The 24,817-nt window shown below is 39.5% G+C and overlaps 1 protein-coding gene across 6 annotated transcripts in view; it reads left to right on the top strand.

The window, feature by feature from the left end:
• Positions 1-17,993, top strand: part of SLTM (SAFB like transcription modulator) — a 47,396-nt gene extending 29,403 nt beyond the window's left edge. For all 6 annotated transcript variants that reach the window (XM_045822695.1, XM_045822693.1, XM_045822696.1 and 3 more), the window contains 12 exons: positions 201-350; positions 579-682; positions 781-947; positions 1,433-1,518; positions 1,750-1,913; positions 4,256-4,436; positions 5,170-5,294; positions 6,125-6,295; positions 8,597-8,911; positions 9,021-9,162; positions 15,366-15,526; positions 17,322-17,993. In XM_045822695.1, coding sequence (XP_045678651.1) covers positions 201-350; positions 579-682; positions 781-947; positions 1,433-1,518; positions 1,750-1,913; positions 4,256-4,436; positions 5,170-5,294; positions 6,125-6,295; positions 8,597-8,911; positions 9,021-9,162; positions 15,366-15,526; positions 17,322-17,430 — 1,875 coding nt within the window. In that variant the 3' untranslated portion in view covers positions 17,431-17,993. The remainder of the gene's footprint in view (positions 1-200; positions 351-578; positions 683-780; positions 948-1,432; positions 1,519-1,749; positions 1,914-4,255; positions 4,437-5,169; positions 5,295-6,124; positions 6,296-8,596; positions 8,912-9,020; positions 9,163-15,365; positions 15,527-17,321) is intronic.
• Positions 17,994-24,817: the final 6,824 nt, after the last annotated feature.

Raw genomic sequence — 24,817 nt, 5'->3', positions numbered from 1 at the left:
TTTACTATGTATTTATAGGTAAGGTACATGGTGATCATAGAATGTGAAGTATATATACTAAATGTATCCTTTATCATGAATGTATGTATCCTGAATAGATTCTTTAACTTGAATAGTCTCAGTTCTGAAATTTTATCTGTTTAGAAATGTGTGTAGTTGTGAAGTTGTAAAGTTTTCTAAAGTGTAATCTTATTTTACAGGTTCTAAGTGCAAAAGTAGTTACAAATGCTCGAAGTCCTGGGGCCAAGTGCTATGGCATAGTAACTATGTCTTCTAGCACAGAGGTATCCAGGTGTATTGCACATCTTCATCGTACCGAGCTGCATGGACAACTGATTTCTGTTGAAAAAGTAAGCTTGCCTGACCGTTTATAAAAGGGAGGATACTTTGAGGACTAGTAATTCTCAATCTAAAGATGTTATACTGGTAGGGAGTAGAATTAGGAATGATTTCTATTTGTAGGCACTCATTCTTTTTACTTTTATGTTTTTCAAATTTTCTACCATCAACATACTTTTTATAAACATAAAAATGTAACTTTAAAACATAAAGTTTTTTTTTCTGTTTAAACCTTTCAGGTTAAAGGTGACCCTTCTAAGAAAGAATTAAAGAAAGAAAATGATGAAAAGAGTAGTTCAAGAAGTTCTGGGGACAAAAAAAATATGAGTGATAGAAGTAGCAAGTAAGGATTTATTTTTTTGATAAGTATGTGGACTTTTTTGGTACATTGATGAAGTCGTTCTCATTCTGTTGTTTTTCTGTGTGGGGTGGGATGGTCAGGACACAAGCCTCTGTCAAAAAAGAAGAGAAAAGGTCATCTGAGAAATCTGAAAAAAAAGAAAGCAAGGATACTAAGAAAATAGAAGGTAAAGATGAGAAGAATGATAATGGATCAAGTGGGCCGACTTCAGAATTGATTAAAAAAAGTGAAGAAAAGAAACGAATAAGTATGCTATGTATCCCTCTTCTCAATCTCTTTCTAATATATTCTACAACTTAATTTTTACAGTGGAAGGGAAAACTGGAAACTACAAACCAGATAGATATTTAAGCTTCATTGTTAGTTGTTACAGTTGTAGAAAAGGAGGGCTAAAAGGACTAATTGTCTGCTTTTCTACTCTCAGAAAACAAATGTGTTCTTCCCACTAAGCCTCTTTACAATTAAATCTGAGCTGACTGAGAATGGTCATTGATTTATGGCTGTGTAGTTGAGTTGGGATCTTTTCTTATCACTGAAAATACTTGGCATTAGCAGATTGAGCTACTTCTAAAAACTTTGCATTTATGTTCTCATAAAATAAGTAGTTTTTTAAACAATTCTATGTATTGGTTTGTGAATATCTGGTTGTCAAAGAATTCAGCATTTTCACATTATGTTTTCTAAATGAAATTTTTTATAGACATTTGCTTATCTAATTTGTTTTCCTCTTAGGCTCAAAGAGTCCTGGACACATGGTAATACTAGACCAGACTAAAGGAGATCATTGTAGGCCATCAAGAAGAGGAAGATATGAGAAAGTAAGTCTCTGAAAAGGAGATTGTATGCAATTCCACCTGTTTACAAAAAAAGATAATTCAGTATCTCTGTATCCTTCCTCTGTAATTACCTCTGTAATAATTCCATGCTACAAAATCTCAGAAAAAGGGAATGTCATTACTTACTTAAGCTTTTTAAATGACCTGCTGAATGTGAAAAACAAAACCCCAAATTATTTTAACATCTAGTCTCATTATAATTTTTCTCTATAGATTCACGGAAGAAGCAAGGAAAAGGAGAGAGCTAGCCTAGATAAAAAAAGGGACAAAGACTACAGAAGGAAAGACATCTTGCCTTTTGAAAAGATGAAGGAACAAAGACTGAGAGAACATTTAGTTCGTTTTGAAAGATTGCGACATGCAATGGAACTTCGAAGGTAGAAACAGTCTGTTTTATACCTGTCTTTAACTATTGGTACATATTTAATACTGCTGGAAATTGTATTCCCACAAACAGCTATTTTCCACTTTTAAGAATTACAGTAAAACCTAATTATTTCTCAAGTTTGCATGGCATTTTACAGTTTACAAAGTACCTTTCCATCTGTTGTCTCTGTCTCAACAGCCCTGTGTGGTTAGTTAAGCCAATTGCATAATTGAAAAACAGGGAGGCCCAGAGAGGCTGAATGACTCTTCCAATGCCACATGGCTAATGAGTGGCAGAGTCGGGACTCAGACCCAAGTCTTCTGACTCCAAGTCCAATGCTCTTTCCTCTCCAAAGTTGCTGCCATAAAAACACATGACCTTGAAAGGAAAAATTGATTTTTAAGATAAGATAGTCTCAATGTAAGCTATAGTGTTCAAATAAAATATTGACATTTTAGGAAAAATTTATTCCATTTTGAATTAGAGCCCAAGTGAAGGAAGATTTGCTCTGTAGACCGTACTTTGTTCAAGCTCTATCTCCAACCTGAATTCTCTCTCAAAGAAACTGAGGACAAAAAACAAAACTTCTGTTTTTAGTGGCAGTGTCTTAGCTGCTCACCATGAGTGCCAGTTTGCTTTCGTATGTCAGTTTTTGGTTGCCACTTAAAATATTCTTGTGAAAGTGTTTTATAATATAAATTTCCAAATATTAACCTGTCTAACTGAGAGGTAACTTCGAGAATTTGATCTATTCATCCACAAGAGTGTTAGGAGCGACCAGAGACACTTTCATCAAGTTAAATAATATGTGATGGCCACACACTTTACTAAAAGGAAATAATCCTTGCATTACTCAGAACCCATTTTCCTTTTTTTTTTTTTTTGGTGAAGTCCCAGTATACTGAGCTCCCTAATTAGATGACAAGTTGAGAAGATTGAGAGTAGTAGCTACTGTAGCAGCAATTCCAAAACTATCAGACCCATATACTTTTAATATATTTTAAAAAGTCATGGTATCCTGTTAACCATTCTGAAATAAAATTGATATATAATGTACCTACCTACCTACACAAATAAATTCCAAAAATCGGTATTATGCCTTAATGCTAACATTAGGAGAAATAAAAGTAATTTATAATGAAAGTAATTCATGTTACGATGGAAATGTATTCCAGATGTGAATGTTTAGGCTTGACTCTCCAGAAGACTAATGAAGTAGGCAGATGTTTGCTCCCCTCTTTAGATTCAATGAGAATGTGACAGCTACAAATACAGACTGATAATGGTGTGTCGTATTGGTGAGTCAAAGACCAGGAGTCATCGTATTGATGTTAAGACACGATTTCTGGAGTGCTGAACAACTTTTGATGAAGTTCTTAAGGAAGTATAATTTTCCCTTTTTTTGCAGGGAGCTGCATTCCTGGAAATTGTAGTGTGTATAAAACTTTGCCAGGCAAACAAGCCAACCTATCATTTATTAAAAATGAACTACACTCTAGGCTCAGGTTTTTGAAAGGTGATTTTGTTTTAATGACATAAATGTCCATTATGTCATTTGAAAGAAATTAGGAGTGTTGGACAGTTTTTCCAGTTTTTTTGTTGCGGTGTCATTCAGTAAATGTAGTAGCTAAAAATGCCCCTCACATTTCCATGGGGGTAGTACTGACAACCCACTGACATCCACTAGGTTGCTGAAGGAGGACATTGAGAGACAAAGTCCACTGAGTTCCTTAGAGGGAGGAAATGACTAAAACTACTAAAAGTCGAATAAAATAAGTTAATTCAGTTCAGCAAACATTTGAGCTACCTCCTGACTGAGTAATGCATATTACCCAGAGCCTTCTATTACAGGCCAACGAGTACTCTGAAAAAGCCCTTAAGGGCCGCTGTTTTTTTATACATAGCATTTGCTAGCTAATTCATGTTGATGAGTATGATCCCAAGTTATCAAAATAAGGTATACCTTATTTAAGGAGATAGAATATATATTAGATACTGGAAATTTTTCTATCAAAAACAATAGAAGTTGTAGTTTTGCAATTTTGTATATGTAGAATATCTCTTTTTTTAAATGTAAGTTGATTAATGGGCTATTATAGTGGGATTTTTATTTAAACAGGAATCATCTGATAGGCAACTACTCTATAAAATTCAGCTGCTCAGTTGACAGTCTTAAATAAGTGACAGTGTTGGGGTCTGTTTACAGTTTTGAGTTTTCTTTCCAATTATATTAAAATTATTTAGATTGAGTTGAAGTTTAAAATTGCCAACCTCAAGAAAAAATTCAAAAGCTATTCTCTTTCACACAGTGCTAGCATAATTTAAGTATTTCTAAATACTGATTTTTGTTAGACGAAGAGAGATTGCAGAAAGAGAGCGTCGAGAGCGGGAACGCATTAGAATAATTCGTGAACGGGAAGAACGGGAACGCTTACAGAGAGAGAGAGAGCGCCTAGAAATTGAAAGGCAAAAACTAGAGAGAGAGAGAATGGAACGCGAACGCTTGGAAAGGGAACGCATTCGTATTGAACAGGTGCAGTCAGAAAATCTTTTCATCTTAAATAACTGACCTTTTCCAAACCCTGTGATTTTTGCCCTGAAATTTGCTTTACTTTTGTAAAGCTTCTGTAGAATGAGTTTAGTTGAGAGCATTTATTGTGTCCCTGAAAGATAACAATGAATTAGGTACTCTTTAAAAAATACATTTAGTAACTTTGTTCTGGCCAATTGGTAGTAACTCAAGCTCTGCAATATCATGGCAGCCTAATAGTCTGAGCATAGGACTGTGAGTCCAGAGTAGTTGTAATCCAGGCTCTGTCACTATCCCAACCTTAGAAAATAATAACTGTTTCCTTACATGTTACAGTGGGAATGATTTCCCAAGGCTGGAAGGAAATAATGCCTCTCTCTGCAGAATTGCATCCAGGGTTTTAAGGCACTTAGTGTCCATACATATTAAGAACTCTATTTTTAATTCCCTGTAGGTGCTTTTGTTTCAGTCGAATGATTAAACTAAATTTGACCTTCCCAATTACTTGTCAGCTTTCACCCCCCAATCTCTGTTATTTGTAATGTTGATGAACAATAGCCTAGCCTAGATTACTGATTCCTGGAGTCATATTTGCTTATTATATTTGTCCCAAATGTTTTGCCCGATGCTTGCCCATGATGGTTTCTTAATGACAGGATTAAAACAAGGTTGCATATATACTTACCTTATGTTTTCATTTTGCATCGGTCGGTTCTTCCTTCTGTGTTGTCTGAAGGAACGACGTAAAGAAGCTGAACGAATTGCTCGAGAACGAGAGGAACTAAGAAGGCAACAGCAGCAGCTTCGTTATGAACAAGAAAAAAGGAATTCTTTGAAACGCCCACGTGATGTAGATCATAGGTAGTTGCTTGCTTGCTTCTTTTTCATTTACACTTGCTGTCTTACTCTTTTCAAGCCAAAATTAACTGGAGAACTAGCAAGCACAAGTAATCATCACTGGAATAAGACACGATTGACAGGGATGGGAATGATTATAGTAATGGACTTGACCTAGTGTGTTGTCAAGTAGGAAGATCTGCTCTTCTTTGTCCTTTCTAATGCCAGCTGTTTTCCATTATGATTGGAAATAATGGTCATAGTAGGCTTCACTGGTGGTTCTCAAACTCGTGCCCATTTTCAAAATCCTTACAGGGTAGCGCAGATAGTACAAAAAGGGAAGTCATATATTGGGGAGACTAAAAATACGGATTCTGTTGTGTGTGTTCATGATTTGCACTGGATTTCAAAAATATAGTCATTTTAATTTTCTTACTGTAAATTCTGTGAGATTTAGTTGATTGTGCTGAGAAATAGGTGTAATGAATGAATTCTGCTTGGGACTTATCTCTGACCTTTCCAAAGTGAAGCATAACTGAAGAGATTGTATGCTGCTACTTAGAATTTTACTATTAAGTGGTATATATCAAGTATTTTATCTTCCTTGTTTTTTTATCTCATAATTTTAAAACAGTTTTCAACTATTTTCTGTCCTGTGAAATCTCTCTAACACTGTATAACATATTGTAGTAAGTTCTGGCTAGCTCGTTCTTATAACAGAGGGTTTTGCATTCTGAATTTATTGCCCTCTGTCTCCACAGCTCCTAGGGTGTGTAGTGTGTGTGACTCCGAGTAAGTGTTGTTTGGTTGTCGTAATACTAATTTATATAAATGAGCAAATATTTCTCTTCAAGGCGAGATGATCCTTATTGGAGCGAGAATAAAAAGTTGTCTCTAGACACAGATGCACGATTCAGCCATGGATCTGACTATTCTCGCCAACAGAACAGATTTAATGACTTTGACCACCGAGAGAGGGGCAGGTTTCCTGAGGGTTCAACAGTACAGTCTTCATCTTTTGAAAGGTAAATTGATTATGTTGAAAATGGATATATTTAGTGTATGAGTCTTGCTAGTGATAAGTTTGGTTCTCTATTAAAATCTTAATGAAGTACAGGTCAGAGCTGAGTGTTCAAAACAAATGGTGTTTTTTTAATTCAGTGACATTGGTTAATAAAATCACACAGGTTTCAAGTGTACACTTCTATGATATATGATCTGTATATTGCATTGCGTATCTACCACTCAATATTTTTTCCAAATGAAATAAGTTGTGTATTTTTTTTTTCTGTAAATTGCCTTCATTCTGTGCACTTTTTTGGTACATTTTAGTATAAAAAAATCTCAAAATATTACAATTCAAGACTTGAGATGACCCACTCAGGAGGCTGTAAGAATTGGTTTGAATAACTAGAACTGTGAAGTTGAGCTAGTTTAAAATATGAAACAGCTCTAAGCAGCAAGCTTAGGAGCCAACACAGTGACAGGTGCAAATTTGCTGAGCCTATATTCCAGGGGCGACACTTCTGTTGGCCAGCAGGTCCCAGACTCATACCCATAAGGGTTAAATCTTTCCCTTTTCTTTTCTCTCATGTGAAAAATCCTCAGAAATGACCGTGAAAAACATATAAATTATTGAAATTTATCCTGTGGACCTAAAGAGTTAAGAGTCACAACTCTGGGATGATTAAATAAGTGTTTAGGTGGTGACTTTCTATACTTCAAGAAACAGTCAAAGATGAAACTGCTTATTTCAGAACCTATACGTCCTGGCAGCTTTCTCTTTTTAGAGTAAGAAGACAATTTACAGCTGCACAGGGGGTTAACCACAGCTAACTTGTCCACAATCAAGATTTCCTGTAATGGACGATTCAACCGGCCCACCTATGTCCATGCTTGCTTTTTTACAATGATGTTAGACCCACTGTTTTTTTTTGTTATTTTGTTGTGTGTGTGTTTTTTTAATAAAGAAGCTCTAGGCTTCAAAAAATGTAATAGTTGATCCTTTGGCTGCTATCAGTGAGTGGAGAAGACTTCCCTCCAAATGATGAGTCATCTAACTTGCTTAGGAGTTACTCCAATGAAAAGTAATCACCCCATTGCAAACCTTTGTTTTCCTTTACTGTAAAAAAAACTATCCAAATATGCCTATGAATGTCAGCAGCTTCCTTCAGTCATTTGCATTTATCATGTGCTTATAATACAGAATTTACAGGGGACAGCTAAAGAGGATTGTAATATGAAGAAAAACAAGGAAGCAACAAAAATTAAGATAATAACCTAGATTTAAACAAAGAATGTTTAAATGTATCTTGGATAACATGATCAAACTTCCCATCTAACATCAATATCAGTTTATATTAGATGATTTCCTAGTATATGAGTGAATATCCTAGATTTATTTTTTCTACCTTTGATTTAAAAATTATTTCTTCCATCGGTTTTCTTTCCCCTAGTGCTGGCATTTAAAGCTGAGTAACAGTATTTAGCACTCATTAATTGAGAAAATATAAAAAGGTTTTAGGAAAAGACAGTGGATTCATTTTCATATACCAGTTGTTGGGGTGAAGTGTACTTTTGGGGATACTGGTGCACAGAACATTTTTTTCTTGTCTGAGTTACTGCTTTCTGGTCTTCTCACAGGCAGATAACTCCCAAATCTCACATAGGCCCAGATTATCTTGACAAAGCACTCCAGCTCCTGGCATATGGCACAGTAATTTCATCTGTTCCTTTTTTTTTTTTTTTTTTGCATTTTTTTAAGTCCTCACATGAGGATATGTTTATTGATTTTAGAAAGAGTGGGACCTTGATCAGTTGCCTCCTGTACGTGCCCTGACCAGGAATCTAACCCACAACCTTTCGGTACATGGGACGATGGTCCAACTAACTGTGCAGCCACCTGGCCAGGGCGCGTGTTTGGTTTTTGTTAATAGAAATATGATTTAATATTCAAAATTAGTTTAATCATCCACCATGACAAGGTTAAGTAGGTTGGCTTTATCTCTCAGCCTTTCATACGCAGGGGGAATGCGGGCAGTTTTGGGTGCCTCAGCGGTTAAAAGCAGTAAAATCTCAGGTTGGTAGTGGTTTGAGTGTTTGATGGAGTCCATCCTGGATGCTGAGGAAACCAACTGTCATGCCACGCATTTACCTCAATTTAAAAGATTATGAGTTGTTATAATTGTGGATTTTTTGTGGCTTTGCCTTAAGGTAATTTTTTACAGGAGGTGTAATTATAGTAGTTTATGCAGATAAAGTTAAGGAGAATAAGGCCAAGTGAGTACTTACAAGAATCTGTGTTCTTTGTTTTGGATAACTAATAGGCGAGAACGCTTTGTTGGTCAAAGTGAAGGGAAAAAAACACGTCCGACTGCACGAAGAGAAGATCCAGGTTTTGAAAGGTATCCCAAAAATTTCAGTGATTCCAGAAGAAATGAGCCTCCACCATCAAGAAATGAACTTGGAGAAACAGACAGGCTCGAAGTACGAGGGGAACGAGATGAGAGGAGAACCGTGATCATTCACGACAGGCCTGATATCGCTCACCCTAGACATCCTCGAGAAGCAGGGCCCAACCCATCCAGACCGTCCACCTGGAAAGGTGAAGGAGGCATGTCCAGTGACAAACGGGAAACAAGGTATTCGTGTAGTTTCTAATGCCTGGTTGGTGGTATACAATGTATTTGGGTTTTTAGAAAAGTTAAAATAGAATTTTGGTCATATATGTTTTGGGGTCTTGTTTAACAGGGTCGAAAGGCCAGAACGATCTGGGAGAGAAGTGCCGGGACACAGCGTAAGAGGGGCTCCCCATGGGAGTCGCAGTAACGCTTCCAGCTATGGGAACAGAGAGGGAGACAGAGTCATCACAGACCGAGGAAGTGGAGCACAGGTAAATGCTTACAAAGTTTTATTCTCTCTTTTTATAAAACTGTTTTCGGAGAGAAAGGAAGGGAGGAAAGAGAAACATCAGCTGGTTCCACGTATTCATGCATTCATTGGTTGTTTCTTATATGTGCCTGACTGGGGACTAAACCCACAACCTTGGCATATTGGGATGGTGCTCTAACCAACTGAGCTACCTAGTCGGGGCTTAATGTTTATTCTCAACTCTTGAAATTTAGAGGACTTACCATTTTCTTGTGAGATGCATTCATCTATTAGAATAATTGGGAAACTGTAAAAGATGTTAATACTTTTCATATTTTACTGTCAGTAGTTGAACTTCAGTAGTCCAAAGAAGTAGGATACTAGTCCTGAAATTCTTGTTAATTTTTTAAATTAAACTTCCTGCAGAAACTTGAGAAAAATTACATTTGGTAGATGAGCCTTCCTGAGGACTTTGGTTTAGTTCTTTTTTTTTTATTATTATATTTTATTGATTATGCTATTACAGTTGTCCAGGTTTTCCCCCCTTTGCCTCCCGCCACTCAGCAACCCCCGCTCCCCCCACTCTTTCAGGCAATCCCCACACCATTGTTCATGTCCATCCATGGTCAGGTGTGTAAGTTCTTTTGCTACTCTATTTCCTATGTTGTATTTTACATCCCCATGGCTATTCTGCAACTACCTATTTGTACTTCTTAGTCCCCTCACCTCTTCACCCATTCTTCCCCTCCCCCCTTCCATTTGGCAACCTTCAGGTAACTAACTTCTATTCTCTTGCTTTTAAGAATCTCTATCTTTAACCTTTGGCCTTTTAATAATGATGTGTCTTGGAGTGGGCCCCTATGCATTCATCATAATTGGGACTCTCTGTGGTTCCTGAATTTGCATGTCTATTTCTTCACCAGAACTTTTATTATTTTTTCAGATATATTTCCAGTTTTTGCTCTTTCTCTTCTCCTTCTGGCACCTCTATGAGGTGAATATTGGACCTTTTAATGTTTCCCCAGAGACTGTTTATACTATCCTCGTTTTTTTTTTTTTAATTCTTTTTTCTTCTTGTTCTTATTGGTTGTTTTTTGGTTTCTTATATGTTCCAAATCATTGATTTGATTCTCGGCTTCATCTACCCTACTGCTGTTTTCCTGTAAATTGTTCTTTATTTCAATTAGTGCATCCTTCATTTCTGACTGGGTGTTTTTTGTGCTGCTGAGGTCCTCACTAAGTTCCTCGAGCATCCTTATAACCAGTGTTTTGAACTCTGCATCTGAGAGATTGCTTGTCTCCATTTTGTTTAGCTCTTTTTCTGGAGCTTTGATCTGTTCTTTCATTTGGGCCATGCTGCTGCTTCTTCTTCTTTTTTTTTTTTTTTACATTTTTATTTATTTATTTTGAGAGAGGGGAAGGGAGGGAGAAAGAGAGGGAGAAAAACATCAATGTGTGGTTACCTCTTGCACACCCGTACTGGGGATCTACCACAATCCAGGCATGTACCCTGACTAGGAATCAAAACAGCAACCCTTTGGTTTGCAGTGCAGCACTCAGTCCACTGAGCCACGTTAGCCATGGCTGGGGCATATTTCTTTGACTCCTCATTTTGGCAGCCTCCCTGTACTTGTTTGTATGTATTAGGTAGAGCTGCTATGATTCCCTCTCTTCGTGGTATGGCCTAATGTAGTGGGTGTCCTGTAGCGGCTAGTGGCACAGCCTCCCCTCTCATCCAAGTGGGGTACTCTTGTTGTATCCTTCATGTGGGCTGAATACACCATTCTCTTGTAGTTGAGCCTTGATTACTGTTGGCAGATCAGTGGGAGGGATTTACCCAGGCCAGTCACCTGCGTCCACTGACCACCAACCCTTGCCCTGCCCGGAAACTTGAGGGGTAGGGTGGTGGTGCTCCAGCGTGATCTGTAGCTGTCCACTGGGTACACAGGCTCTGGGGTTTCCTCGGTGGTTCAGCCCAAGGTCAGCTTTGACCTGTGTTTTGCCCCAGGGCCACCCTGCCTGAGCTATAAAGCAGTATGAGGTGGCTGCTTCTTGTGATGGGCTTGGAGGTTCCCAGGCAAAGCCAAGCTTGAACCTAGGCTGGCTGCTGCTAGTGCCAGGCCTTTGACCACTTAGCAAGAGGTACAGGGGTCTTGGGGCTCACTGAGGCCCACTGGTGCTTGTTTGAGAGGATTTAGGAAGTTGTGCAGCTTGAGCCAAGACCAGCCATTATATTGGAAAGCCTCTGTTAACAGCTTGGGTGGGCCCATAAGTTGGGTGTGACAGAGTCTTGGGGGATCTCCAGTTCTAGCCAGGTTGATGAGTCTCAGATATGGCACCCACCTGCTGGCTCAGTGACTCTGTAGGCGGAGGGTTCGGATAAGGGACAATGGCCTCTGCTTGCCTTTCCGTCTGGGAGAAAGCTGTCCTTGCAGCTCTCACCTTGATGCTGGACAATTCAGTTCTTCCACATATGCCACTGGTGCCTTTCAAGTTGCTATCCTGGGCTGGAGGTCAGAGGAAGTGAATCTGAGTCCGTGAGTCCATGTGTGGGTTCTTTAAGAGGAACTGCTTGAGACTCTAGAAATTTATTCCACCAACTCAGTCCCCGCTGGTTTTTGCAGCCACAGGTTGCAGGTTTTTGTAGGTTATGGGACTTCTCTTCCTGGCACTGGAACCCTAGGCTCAGGGGGCCTGGTGTGGGGCTGGGACTGTGCACTCCCGAGATACCCCTCCTGAATTTTTATCTAGCACATGTGGGTATGTGACCAGCTTGTTTTGCATCTCCACCCCTCTTACCTATGGATGGATGTGGTTTTTTTAGTTCTGAAGTTGCCAGACTTCCAATCAACTCTATTTCTGATGGTTCTGAATGACACATTCTATAGTTTAGTTGTAGTTGTGCAAGGAGGCCAGCCATGTTCACCTATGCCTCCATCTTGACTAGAAGTCAGCCATTAAGTAGCTTTAACTGTAGAACTGCAATAAAATTTTTGTGGTTCTAAATTGTTTTTGACTCTTGTTTTACTTTGTTGACTAGAATGTTTTTGAGTTAATGAACCTGGACCGAGGAAAGTGTCATCACCCAAGCAACTATATTGAGCAAAAACTTTTAACTACCATATTTTTTGGACTATAAGACACCCCCCCCCCAACACACACACACACACAAACACACACACACACACCAATTTGGGAGGAATAATGATTGTTAATGCTGCTGTTGAGTTCTGTTTACATTTACATTGGTGAAATATTATTTTATTTATGTTATTAAATATCTTACTGCATTTTTTGCTTCAAATTTTTTTTCCTATTTTCCTTCTCTTAAAACCTAGGTCTGTCTATGGCCTGAAAAATACGGTAATTTAAAAGCATTCTATTGATGATACACTGATAAATGGGTTGAAGTAATATATACAGAATACCATCTCAAGTTTATACATAAAAAAAATCCTGAAGTGTGTGTGTATCCATTTTCAATCTGCATTATACTCTGATGCTGTTTTATATTTAAATAGAAGTATTAGTTTTTTTCAGGACCTCTCTTTTTTACCAGAAAAATTTTTAATCCCTTGGCATTTTAGCTAATAGCACTGTATATTTTCCAGTTCATCTAGAGCAATTATGAAACAGATTTGGGCCTGATGGCATTATAAGCTATACTGCCTCTAATAAGTGAAACATCCAGTAGATCACTTCATCGAGGTGTTTACACTAAACAGAACTTTAAGCCTGGGTATATAATCAGATATTCTGCTTTGTTTTTTTTTTTTCCTTTTTTTTTAATTTGTTGATTATGCTATTACATTTGTCCCATTTCCCCCCTTCCCTCCCCTCCACCCTGTACCCCCTCTCCCACCCACATTCCCCCCCTTTAGTTCACTTCCATGTGCCATTCTTATGAGTTCTTTAGCTTCTACCTTTCCCGTATTATTCTTGCCCTCCCCCTATCTATTTTCAACCTACATTCTATGCTACTTATTCTCTATACCTTTCCCCCCTCTCTCCTCCTCCCACCCCCCTGCTGCTAGCCCTCCATGTGCCCTCCATTTCTGTGGTTCTGTTCCTGTTCTAGTTGTTTACTTAGTTTCTTTTGGTTTTGCTTTAGGTGTGGTTGTTAATAATTGTGAGTTTGCTGTCCTTTTACTATACATGTCTCTTCTTTATCTTCTTTTCTTAGATAAGTCCCTTTAGCATTTCATAAAATAAGGGCTTGGTGATGATGAACTCCTTTAATTTGACCTTATCTGAAAAGCACTTTATCTTCCCTTCCATTCTAAATGAGAGCTTTGCTGGATAGAGCAATCTGGGATGTAGGTCCTTGTCTTTCATGACTTGGAATATTTCTTTCCAGCCCCTTCTTGCCTGTAAGGTCTCTTTGGAGAAATCAGCTGACAGTCTGATGGGAACTCCTTTGTAGGTTACTGTCCCCTTATCTCTTGCTGCTTCTAGGATTCTCTCCTTCGTTTTTACCTTGGCTAATGTAATTATGATGTGCCTTGGTGTGTTTCTTCTTGGGTCCAACTTCTTTGGGGGCTCTCTGAGCTTCTTGGATTTCTTGGGAGACTGTTTCCTTTGCCAGATTGGGGAAGTTCTCCTTTATTATTTGTTCAAATAACTTTTCCACTTGTTGCTCCTCCCCTTCTGGTACCCCTATAATTCGAATGTTGGAACGTTTAAAGGTGTCCTGGATGCTCCCAAGGCTCTCCTCGATTTTTTGAATTCTTATTTCATCATGCTTTCCTGCTTGGTTGATTCTATATTCCTTCTGGTCCACTGTATTGTTTTGAGACTCAGATTCCTTCCTTTCTCTATTGGCTCTCCTCCGCGTATCTTCCTGCATCTCTTTTATGGTAACCTGCATCCTTTCATCTAAATTGTGCCCAAAATCAACCAATTCCGTCAGCTTTCTAATCACCAGCGTTTTGAACTGTGCATCTGATAGATTGGCTATTTCTTGGTCGCTCAAAAGGATGAGTCCTGGGGGACTGATCTGCTCTGTTGCACACATGTCTTATGTCTTTCCCTGTCTCTCCTTCGGTCTGGTCGCTCTTGTTACGGTGGGGGGCGGAGCCTTAGGTGTTCACCGGGGCTGGGCGCCCCAGTCGCTAGATTGTGACGTTATACGTGGGGGCGGGGGCGAATCAATGGCGGCAGTTCAGTTCTCCTGGGCCCAGACCTTTCCCCGGGCTCCTGGGCTGCGAGCTCTGCCCTGGTCCACAATCGCTGCCCCACTGGGTCTGGCAGCCGCAGCTTGCGTACTCAGGGTCCACCGCTGCGTTCCTGCGCCCTGGATGGCTGTCGCACCGTTTCCGCGCCAAATTTCCCCCGACCTCCGTGCGCTGCTGACCCGCGCCAGCCCCGCGCCCGCTCGGCTCGTTGTCTCCTACCGGTCTGGATGTACGGGTCTACTTCAACTTCTTGGCTGTCCGACTTCCATTCAGATGAATCCCCTGTCGGTTCTGGGTGTTATGCTGACCGTATTTTATTGTTGTTCTAATCTTGGTTGTGCGAGGAGGTACGGTGCGTCCACCTATTCCTCCATCTTGCCGGAAGTCCCAGATATCCTGCTTTGTTTAGAGTAAAACTTAAGGCAGTCTCATAGACAAAGCCCTCTGCATTCGGAAGTTCTTTTAGGAAAGGTGTTCTCTCTAAGGCACCTTTAGCTTTGTGGTTTTGTAGGCTAAGTATCATAACTATGACTCATCCTTCCTCAGAGTGTTAGTTCTAAGGCCTTTGTTTCTTTATGTTCAGTATGCTGTTTTTCATTGTCATGGATGGAAGACCTTGTCCAAGCCATAGCACCAATAAATAGTACTCTCTAAGATAAGATAACAGCTCCTGTTTTATGTGTTTGCATGTTGATCTTATATCTAAATTTGTCTTAAGGTTACGACCTCTTACTATGCCTTCTTACATGTAAATATATAGATCCAGGCATCATACAGAGATCAAGAAATACTAAAGGGTCAAAAAGTACATGGGTGCTAGAAGGTACAGAGGTAGCAATTACAGTGCTGTACCATTTCCCTCATTTCTTACCCTGGGTAGCTTCTCAGTGCCAAGTGGTTGGAAACCCTTTATATGTGCTGTTGTATTATTAAGTCTTTTATCTTCCCAAACATCTTACTAACTTGTTTCTGCATTAAAAGCACACTAACATAAGTAAATTGGTGTGCGGCTGAGGTGTCGTGACTTTTCTGTTAATACTCTCTTCACTAGCACTATCCTGAAGAGCGACACGTGGTTGAACGCCATGGACGGGATGCCAGTGGACCAAGGAAAGAGTGGCACGGACCCCCTTCTCAAGGGCCTGGCTATCATGACACAAGGCGCATGGGTGATGGCCGGACAGGGGCAGGCATGATAAGCCAACATGCAAGGTAAACAGCTAACTCGTTGAGAATTTTCTGCCAGTGTACAACCAAACCCTTCTTCTCTCCTTAAAGGTCATTACAGCTTCTGAGAGACTGAGTAGTGACAACCCTAGATCTGCCCAAATATTTCCCCATATTAACCACATCTCTGGTAGATTTCATGCAGGGCAGCTGGTGTGGATTTTTGCCAGTTTATATTCCCCAGCATAAGTTAGTTGATTGGCATTCTGGCATGTTGATCTAGATAGAGGTATGTATGTAGGTAAGTCAGAATCCAGTAGTTAATGAGCATTGACTTCAGGTTGGCGCCATCTTTTTGTTCACTACCTACCATTCCTAAAATTCCTAGAAAGGAAGAAGAAAACTCAAAGTATGTTTTGCTTCCTCCCTTTTCAAATATTGTAACTCCTGCAAAACTTTTGGACATTTAACTCAAGGACATTTAATCTCTTCACACCAACACCCACCGCGGCCCCTGTGCAGGCAGGTCTTTGCCTCTCCCTCTGTGGCATGCCCTTCTTTCTTTCCCATGGCCCCGTCTTAGAGGAAATATGGGCTTGGCTTAGTAACCCACGTTACTTTTCTATTGGCTGCATCTACCATCAAATGTGTTTATTTATACTTGTGCCTGCACAGCCTCATCACTCATTCTGCCTTTGGTTTTTATAGGTCACCGATGCCTTTGTTTCCCGATAAATATAGATTCCTTTGATAAATGTAGATTCCTTTATTTTAGTTCTTAGGTTCCTCGGTGGATAAGCACTATTTCCCACCATTGCTTTTCCCTCTTTTGAAACACTTCTCTGCTTCTAATGCAGATCATAATTTTCTTTCTACCTTTTTGACTTCTTTTGCCAGCTCCTTCAAATGGAGCTCTATATTGTGATCTGTGTGTAAAAGCCCTGCTGTCTCCATAAATTCAAGGTCAACAGGTAAACTCATTCTTCCTGTTTCAAACCTTCATGTCCCAGTTATTGCCTACAGCTTCTTTTAATTTGCCAGGGCCACCACGCATCTCATTCCCCCAGACTCCAAAATCATGGGCCTCATTTGTATCTTTCTTCATTCTGAGTGTGAATTTGTAAGTTTTAAAAAAAATTGTAATAGCTAATGCTTTCTTCCTCATACCAGCTTCTATTCGATCTTCCCGTCTTTTTTGTGCTCCATTATTCACACTATTTCTAAATTTAACAATTGCTGCTATTGTATTATACCATTTACTTACTTTAAAAACACAAGCAGCTTTTCTAGGTCACAGAAACTAATCCAGATTCCTCAACCTGGCATTCAGGCCTTTCCATAAACTGGTTTCATTCTACTTACACCATTTCACTGTGGGTTTTCTCTCCCAAAATTGTTGTAGGGCTTTTTGGTGGATCTTTTTCTTGTATCACTCATTAGTACTTACTGTGTTGAATTATGCATAAAAAATTCCAAAAACATGTCTTGAATGATGACGTTCTCTAGGTCAGAGGTTCATCCTCCCCAGTTGATGGGGACCACACTTTGAGAACCACTGCTCCAGCCCATTCATGTGCATACCATACATGGCCTACTCTGAGGCAGATTCAACTGCTGAAGTTCAAATTCTTCCTCCACCATTTATTATTAGCTCTGTGATCTTGTACCTCCACATCTCAGTTCCTTCATAAGTAAAGTGAGACTGTTGAGAACAGTGAATTCCTTGGTATGGCTAAAGTACAAAGAATAGTGGCTGGTAAATTATAAGCAGTTTGTAGTTATTAACTGTAATTATTTGTTCTTTTTTTCTCTGACGTTTTTTCTTTTACACCTTTTTCAGTAATGCCTCCCCAATTAATAGAATTGTACAGATCGGTGGCAATTCCATGCCAAGAGGAAGTGGCTCTGGATTTAAGCCATTTAAAGGTGGACCTCCACGACGATTCTGAAAATTAGCTCTCTGCCATGGATTCAGGATAATTTATTGAAATCTCCAGTAAACTTTACTTGACTACTCACAAAAAGGACCTCTGACTTGCTTGAGACTTTTCTTTATTTCTCCTTTTTTAAAATTTAACATGATTGCTTTTCTCAATTTTGGAGAAGATGTTTAAATAGTTCTGTTGTAACTTCTAATAGTTTTGTGTATCATTCAACTTTTTTTCCTGTAGCACCAAGACACATTTGAAAGGATTGGAGTCAAAACCATTTTGCTGAACGCAGTGTGGATAGAGAGTAGTTTGCAGCTGTGTGGTAGAAGTTTCATTTGCAGCACTCGCTCCGTGGTACCAGGCTGTAGAGTAACTTGTCACCAAGCATTCTCAGCCTTCATTTTGAAGGCTGTCTAAGTTTAAAAAGTCTGCTGTCCAATTTTTAGAGAATAAGATTGTTCCTTGCATTTCTGAGTATTATTTAACCTATTTTTGCAGAAGGTACTGTTACATTAAATGCATCTGTGTATCCTGGTTTTAAAAATGTACTCTTTTTGAAATAAACCTTCATATTCTATATAGTTGCTAAAGCGTTGAGAACCTTTTTAATTGTAAAATGAGAACCGATCTTCAGTTTAATACAGCAGCTTACTTGTTCCGGTTTGCATGGTATGAGACCAAATAAATTAATGAAACCTTGGCCATAAGGTTTGTATCACTGAGATTCTTAGACTGAATTGTGCAGGTAAGTGCACTTTTAGGTAATCTGTACCGTTTGATGGATAAATTCCAACTTTGGGAATTATGTGGGTATTACTGTTTCCATATTCCCAACTATGTTGAGAAGTGGAAAAGACCCCAGGCTCTAGACTGGTGAATCAGATGGGTTTTGTAAATACTTGTATGTGGGAAGGCATTGTTGTCTCTTTGTGAAATAAAATCCACACTTAGAACTCCATGTGTCTTTGTTTCCAGCTTTTTAGGTGTTAGTCCTCCAGCCCTTTCTGGAGTTAAACCCAAAGAAATCAACGAGGTTTAGAGCTATGAAGGCAGTCTTGGCTTGGTTCCTAGGAAATAAACCTGACTTTGACTCTTCACCCCAATAGCTGGGCAACATACTCTTCTGAAGTGTTAGAGACTTATCCACTAATCTTAGGGCTTTTTTTTTTATGGCATCTTTTCTAAGAAAATCCTTCAAGGTAAATTCTGAAGAAGCATCTCTTAAAGCTTCCCATACCCCTTCATACAGATTAGTGATTTATAATCCAAATGTTCTAGATTCTTGGTAAATCAAGCAGTTTCTGTGTTCATACAAAAGTAAAAAATGGCAGCAAGTTCAGCCACCCAAGTTCAAATCATTCCTCCACCATTTATTAGCTCTGTGATCTTGCACAAGTTACTGCTTCATCTCTAGATCTCAGGTCTAAGGTCACCTTTTGATTTGAGAAGGAGGAGTTTTTCTAGAAGTTCTTGTAAACGTCCCCGCGAGGGATGGTCATGCCGTGAGACGGCTCAGACTGCTGAGGGCTGTGGGCAGCCACGGTACCCTGGTCCTCGGTCCTTTAGGGGACTGGTACTTTTTGTATTGCTGTGGATTTTATATAGCTTTTTCTGCTCTTCCCAGGCCTACCACTGTGGGAGTAAGTGGGGTGTATGTGTGTGGGGGTGTTTACTTCATTTCCTGATCCCCACACTTTGTCAAATGGCACACAGAAATGGCACATTAGTTCACTCAGTATAGGAGTGAACTAATTTTAGGTCTGCCTTTCTTTGTGATTGTGGGTCCCTTATATTGCTTCTCGTCTGTTTGCTCATTGGTAGAGTGGAACTGTCACAGGGGATTATGTAGTCGCTACCATCCACTGCGCACTTTATGTGCTGGGCAGTGTGCTAAGCATTTTAAGTGCATTTGCTTGCCTAATCCTCAGAAGAATCCTGCTGGCCAGAGGTAATAGTTACTGCCTTATACCCATTTTTCAGATGGGTATCTGAGAAATGAACTTCTCTCGAAAAAGCTATACCTATGGCAACCTGAGGAAAGAAATAATTACCTACACTGTCTGTGGATGGCAGTAGCTTTTAGTGTAAATGTAGAAAAATTGGAACAAGTCAACAATCTAATTTTTCAAATTGAGAAATTCTGACAAAGCCACCTCTGAAATGCTGGTGTTGGTGTTGGGAGTGGCCCTCCCAGCACGGGTTATAGAGGTCTAGCTGGCCAAGGGTCAGTTGTGAAAACCAAATTTAGAGATTTTATAAAGAAAGCAGGGTTCCTGAGAACCGGAGAAAGGAAGAAATTTGCTCTTCTCCCTACACTGGATGAGCAATCCAAAAATGTCACCATACAGTAGAAAGTTTCAGTGATTTGGGAGCAACCATTTGCTTACAGTGGCTCAGGAAAGAGCCAGTAAACTTGGGCAAGGCACTGAAGTCAGACTGCACACACCAGAATTGTAAGAGAAAAATAAAAGCTTCAGGAGTGTGAGAGAACTTTCCAAACTCTTTATTACATGAAATAAAGAAAAATTAAAGACCTTTCTGCCTATATTTTTATCCCTTGCTAGATCGCCACCTAACTCCACTCCTCCATACTCAGGCCAGTTCCAACAATTAAATACCTGCTGATCCGTATGGGAAAACGTTACTTTCGCATTCTTCCTAAAGAACCACATCTCATTCCCATTTCTTACTTAAAGATGAATCTTTCCTAATACGTGCAACAAATGCTTAGTTACCATTCCTCTCAAGCACTTTTAACATGTTCAGTTACCCTCCACAACTAATTCTCACAAATACATAGGTGCTACCTTCAAGTCAATTAAGGCGGCCATACATAAAAATTCTTTCCTACATTGCTTAGGATGCATTGGTCAACAAATGTTGCTTATTTTTACCTGAGACATTGTTTTCTGCAATCCTAAAGTGCTTGCTACAAGATAAACTGCTTTCTCTTTCTGATATACTTAGCCATTGAACCAGGCCTAAGGGTCAGGTTTCATATTGTTAATTTTCACCTTAATATTCTGTAATGATCACCTTTATCTTAGATCTACTCCACCAGACTTATATATATATATTTCTCTGCTTTAAACCCTCCCCCTCTCTCAGAATAAATCCAAAGTCTTTCAAGTGCTGTACTTCTCTTACCTCCTTTCCTACTACTCTCTGTGCTCAGTTTCACTCGCCCGCCCTCTTTCTGTTTCCTGAATACAACATCCCATCTCCAGCCTTTGCACTCGATGATTCCTTGATCTGGAATGCTCTTCCCCCAGATGCCCACATATCTTCGGGTCTTGCTGAAATGTTTTCTTGGTGATGCCTTCCTTGACGTTTAAAATTGGTAGACTCTTAACCCCACCCTCACTATTACCCACTCTGCTGTCCCATCTGATACTTATTATCTGTCTCTTTCTGTTCAGCTGTAAGCTCCAAGGGGACAGACTCTGTTGTCTAATTGTTTCCCACTGCCATACCCCCAGTGGCACTACCTGGCACTTAGTAGCCACTCCAGTATTTTTTTTTTTAATTAATAACCATGTGGAGAGTCCAGGATTTTTATTGTCGGGGTTTAAGGGGCAGCAGTCTGGTTGGAATAATTGGCAGGAGGAGTGGCTGGGTTTTTTTTGTCTTGAAATTGCATTGGTGTAACACTGTTGTAAGATTGAGAGTGTCTGGGAAAAATTACGGTGAGGACCGGATGGCCAAAAGCCTCTCCCAAGCCCCTCCCTGGGCCTGGAGAGGGACAGGGTGCCTTGACCATCAGACAGACCTACGCCTGGGGCTCTCATCCCCGAGGCGGCTGGCACCTCCTCGGGTGTGAACATTAGCCATGAAGTCATCTTTGCTCCAGTTCTGCGCTCAATCGCATTTTGCTTCTGACTTGGATTTGCCAGCAGGGTTGGGAAACAAAAGAATATGAAATCTGCTCAATAGTTCAGTTTTTCATTGGTTTATTAGAGATTGGCTAAGCCTGTCAAAAGCTCATCCAATAGCCAGTCATTTGAATGGAGACTGGTTTCTTTTAGTAAGTTCTAATGATATCCATCAATATATATTAATTCATTAATTTATTCATCATACTCTGCCAAGCATCTGTGATGTGGAGTGGGGGAGTGGGGAACAGATCAGCATACTCTGACAAGATATGGTGCATCCCTCAAGTAGATGATGAAACTAAATATTCTAACTCTGTAAAATAACAGCCCTTCAAAATATTCTAGTTTTCCTAAAATTGTCACGTACCTATTAGTTTATTTAATGACGTTTACTGTATTCCCCAACTGATCTGCAGTCGTTGGTCCTGGTTTCTAGCTCTCTGGTTTCGGGAAAGGCAGTTTGAGTGGGTCTGCTTCCCTTGTGCGCACCTCCTCAGCACCACTGACCTACTCTGCACCCAGACGCAGTGACCTTGTACTACAGGGAAGGCCCTCACCTCTGGGGCAACTTGCAGGGTGGTGCAGTCTAAAGATCGTAGGCTTAGGAATATGTAGGAACCTACTAGATATACACAATTATGGGTAATTTAGGTGTAGCTCCAGGATGTTAGGATCAACTTGGCTTACCTAACAGGATTACTGTAAGGATTTAAGTGGGAAAATATGTATGGGATACTGAAAAGATTCTATTCATTATTTCTTGTGTTGTGTTATGTGCTCTGATTTTAAGACAAAAGAGAAAACTTCATTGGTGAAGGTTGCTGGTTAAATGGAGAATTAATGAACTGGTACCACTCCTGACTGGACAAGAAATCTGAGGTCAACTGGGTAAGATAATCCAGTGGTTCTCAAGCCTGGGTCCTCACCCCAAACATTCATGAGTGGGGCCTAGGCATATTTTTCTGCCAGAGTTCCCCCAGAGGGTGCGTATGTGTAGCCAGGATTGAGAATCACTATGGAGATACAGCTCAGGGTTGGAAGGACCAACTGTTCTTTGAAGAGCAGCTGGCACTTTTATGGGTAGTGAGAGTATAACTCATTACTGCTCCAACACATGTCATTTTAGTTTTAGAAATCCCATCTTTTGCAAAGGGAATGAAATGTTCTGATTTACATAATTTTCTAGTTAACTGATTAGTAATAACTTGGTATAGTTGAACCACTCAGGGTGGGGACAGGCAGCTTCTGTAACAGGCTCAGGAACTTTTGCCCAGAGCTTTCAGAACTGCCCTGGTTGTGCTGTGAAATATTAATAGTATGTGTTATTTGGATCAGCAGTACTTTGTTTTCATCCTATTAACTAGAGAATCACCAATGAAAAGGGTTTTAAAAAGTTAGAGTCAGCCCTGGCTGGTGTGGCTCAGTAGATTGAGCACTGGACTACAAACCAAAGTGTCGCTGGTTTGATTCCCACTCAGAGCACATGCCTGCATTGTAGGCCAGTAGCGGGTGTGTGAGAAGCAACCACACATTCATGTATCTATCCCTCTCTTTCTCCCTCCCTTCTCTTCTCTAAAAATAAATAAAACCTTCAAAAAAAGAGTCGGATACCAAGACTAATGATGAGATCAAGAGTCAGAAGGCCTGGAGTCTGGGTCTGATCCTACTAGCTTAATCACAAACATAATTTAACATTATAGACCCCACTTTCTTTATCCACGGATTTATGACCTTTATGATTCCTACTGTCTAATATCTATTATAATAAACATTTAAAATACAGGCAATTGATCATTTTAACCAAAGTGGAGAAAAATCTTGTCACACGATAAGGTAACTAATATTTCAGACTTACTGTGTGTCAGGCTCCTTAAATATGAGTAAAGTTGTCATCATACGTTACTATTGAGAATTTACTCTGGACTAGGGAGGCATTGTACTGCGTGATTTACATGCATTAACTTATTTAATTCCTACAACAAGATTATGGTTTAGGGGTGGATATGTTACTATTCCCATTTTGTATGTGTGTAAACTAATGAAATAGTTTCCCAAGATCATAAAGATAGCAGGTGGTGGAGCCAAGATTCAAACACAGGCACACACTTAGAAGAATGTCACTTCAAATCATTTCATCTAGTGGGGGGCAGCTGAGATTAGTGGAATATAGAATGTATTTGATATCAGAAAGTAGCTCTGGCTGGTGTAGCTCAGTGGATTGAGCGTGGGCTGCGAACCAAAGAGCATCACAGGTTCAATTCCCAGTTAGGGCACATGCCTGGGTTGCTAGGCCAGGTCCTCAGTGGGGGCCATGGGAGAGGCAACCACACATTGATGTTTCTCTCTCTTTCTCCCTCCTTTCCCCTCTCTAAAAATAAAATCTTTTTAAAAAAGGCAAAATTTTTAATGGTGTTTTTTTTTATTACTTTTTAAAAAAGATTTTATTTATTTATTTTTAGAGAGGGAAGGGAGGGAGAAAGAGAGAAACATCAATGTGCAGTTGCTGGGGGCCGTGGCCTGCAACCCAAGCATGTGCCCTGACTGGGGATCGAACCTGCGATGCTTTGGTTAGCAGCCCGCATTCAATCCACTGAGCTACGCCAGCCAGGGCTTGGCAAATTTTTTAAAATGTATTCTTTTCTATATGACAAAACTATCTTCTGTATAAGCATTTCCCTTACTCAGTTTTAAAATAATTTTCAATTTGAAATATATAATTAAGTAAAATTTTTAAAAATCGTATTTATTGACTTGAGAGAAAGAGAGGAAGGGGGAGAGAGTTCTGGAATTGTGGTTCCACTTATTTATGCACTCATTGGTTGCTTCTTGTGTATGCCCTGACCAGGGATCGAACTAAACCTTGGCGTCTCAGGATGACACTCTAACCAACTGAGCTGCCAGGCCAGAGCCCAATAAAATATTTTTGCATCAACTAAAATTTGCATTTACCAAGTAAAAATAGTACACTTTCTAGTTCTTACTCAGTTTTAACTATTTTGAACTTTAAACATAAAAACTCCAAGTAGGTACACATGATGACAGAAATGAAGTAATTGAAGTTCTAGTTTTCAGTGTATATATAGGTTTTAAAATTTTGTTAAATTTTTATCTAGTATGTTGTTTGATATTATAAATGGAATTTTAAAAATTTCAGGTTTCAATGGTTTGCTGTTAATACACAGAAATATGATTAAATTTTTTGAAGTAAAATTTACAAGTGATATCATAGACACATTTTAAGTGTGCAATTTAATGAGTACACTCAAGTGACCACTACCATGATTGAGATGCAAAACATGTCCATCTCTAAAAGTTTTTTTGTGCCCTTTCCCTGTCATCGCAATTCGCATCTCTGGCCCCAGGCAACCACTCATCTTTCTATTGCTACAGATTTTTATGTTTCCTGGAGTTCCATATAAACAGAATCATACAATAATGTCTTTTGTACCTGGCTTCTGTTGTTCAGCATAATAGTTTTGCAATTCAGCTTTGCATTGTATCGTTTCTTTTTGTTGCTAGGTAGTATTCCA

The sequence above is a fragment of the Phyllostomus hastatus genome, unplaced genomic scaffold, assembly GCF_019186645.2.
Source record: "Phyllostomus hastatus isolate PE091 unplaced genomic scaffold, TTU_PhHast_1.1 phas_scaffold_501, whole genome shotgun sequence".
Taxonomy (NCBI): Eukaryota; Metazoa; Chordata; class Mammalia; order Chiroptera; family Phyllostomidae; genus Phyllostomus; species Phyllostomus hastatus.
The sequence above is the reverse complement of the archived record's forward strand: the minus strand, read 5'-3'. Positions and strand labels throughout refer to the sequence as shown.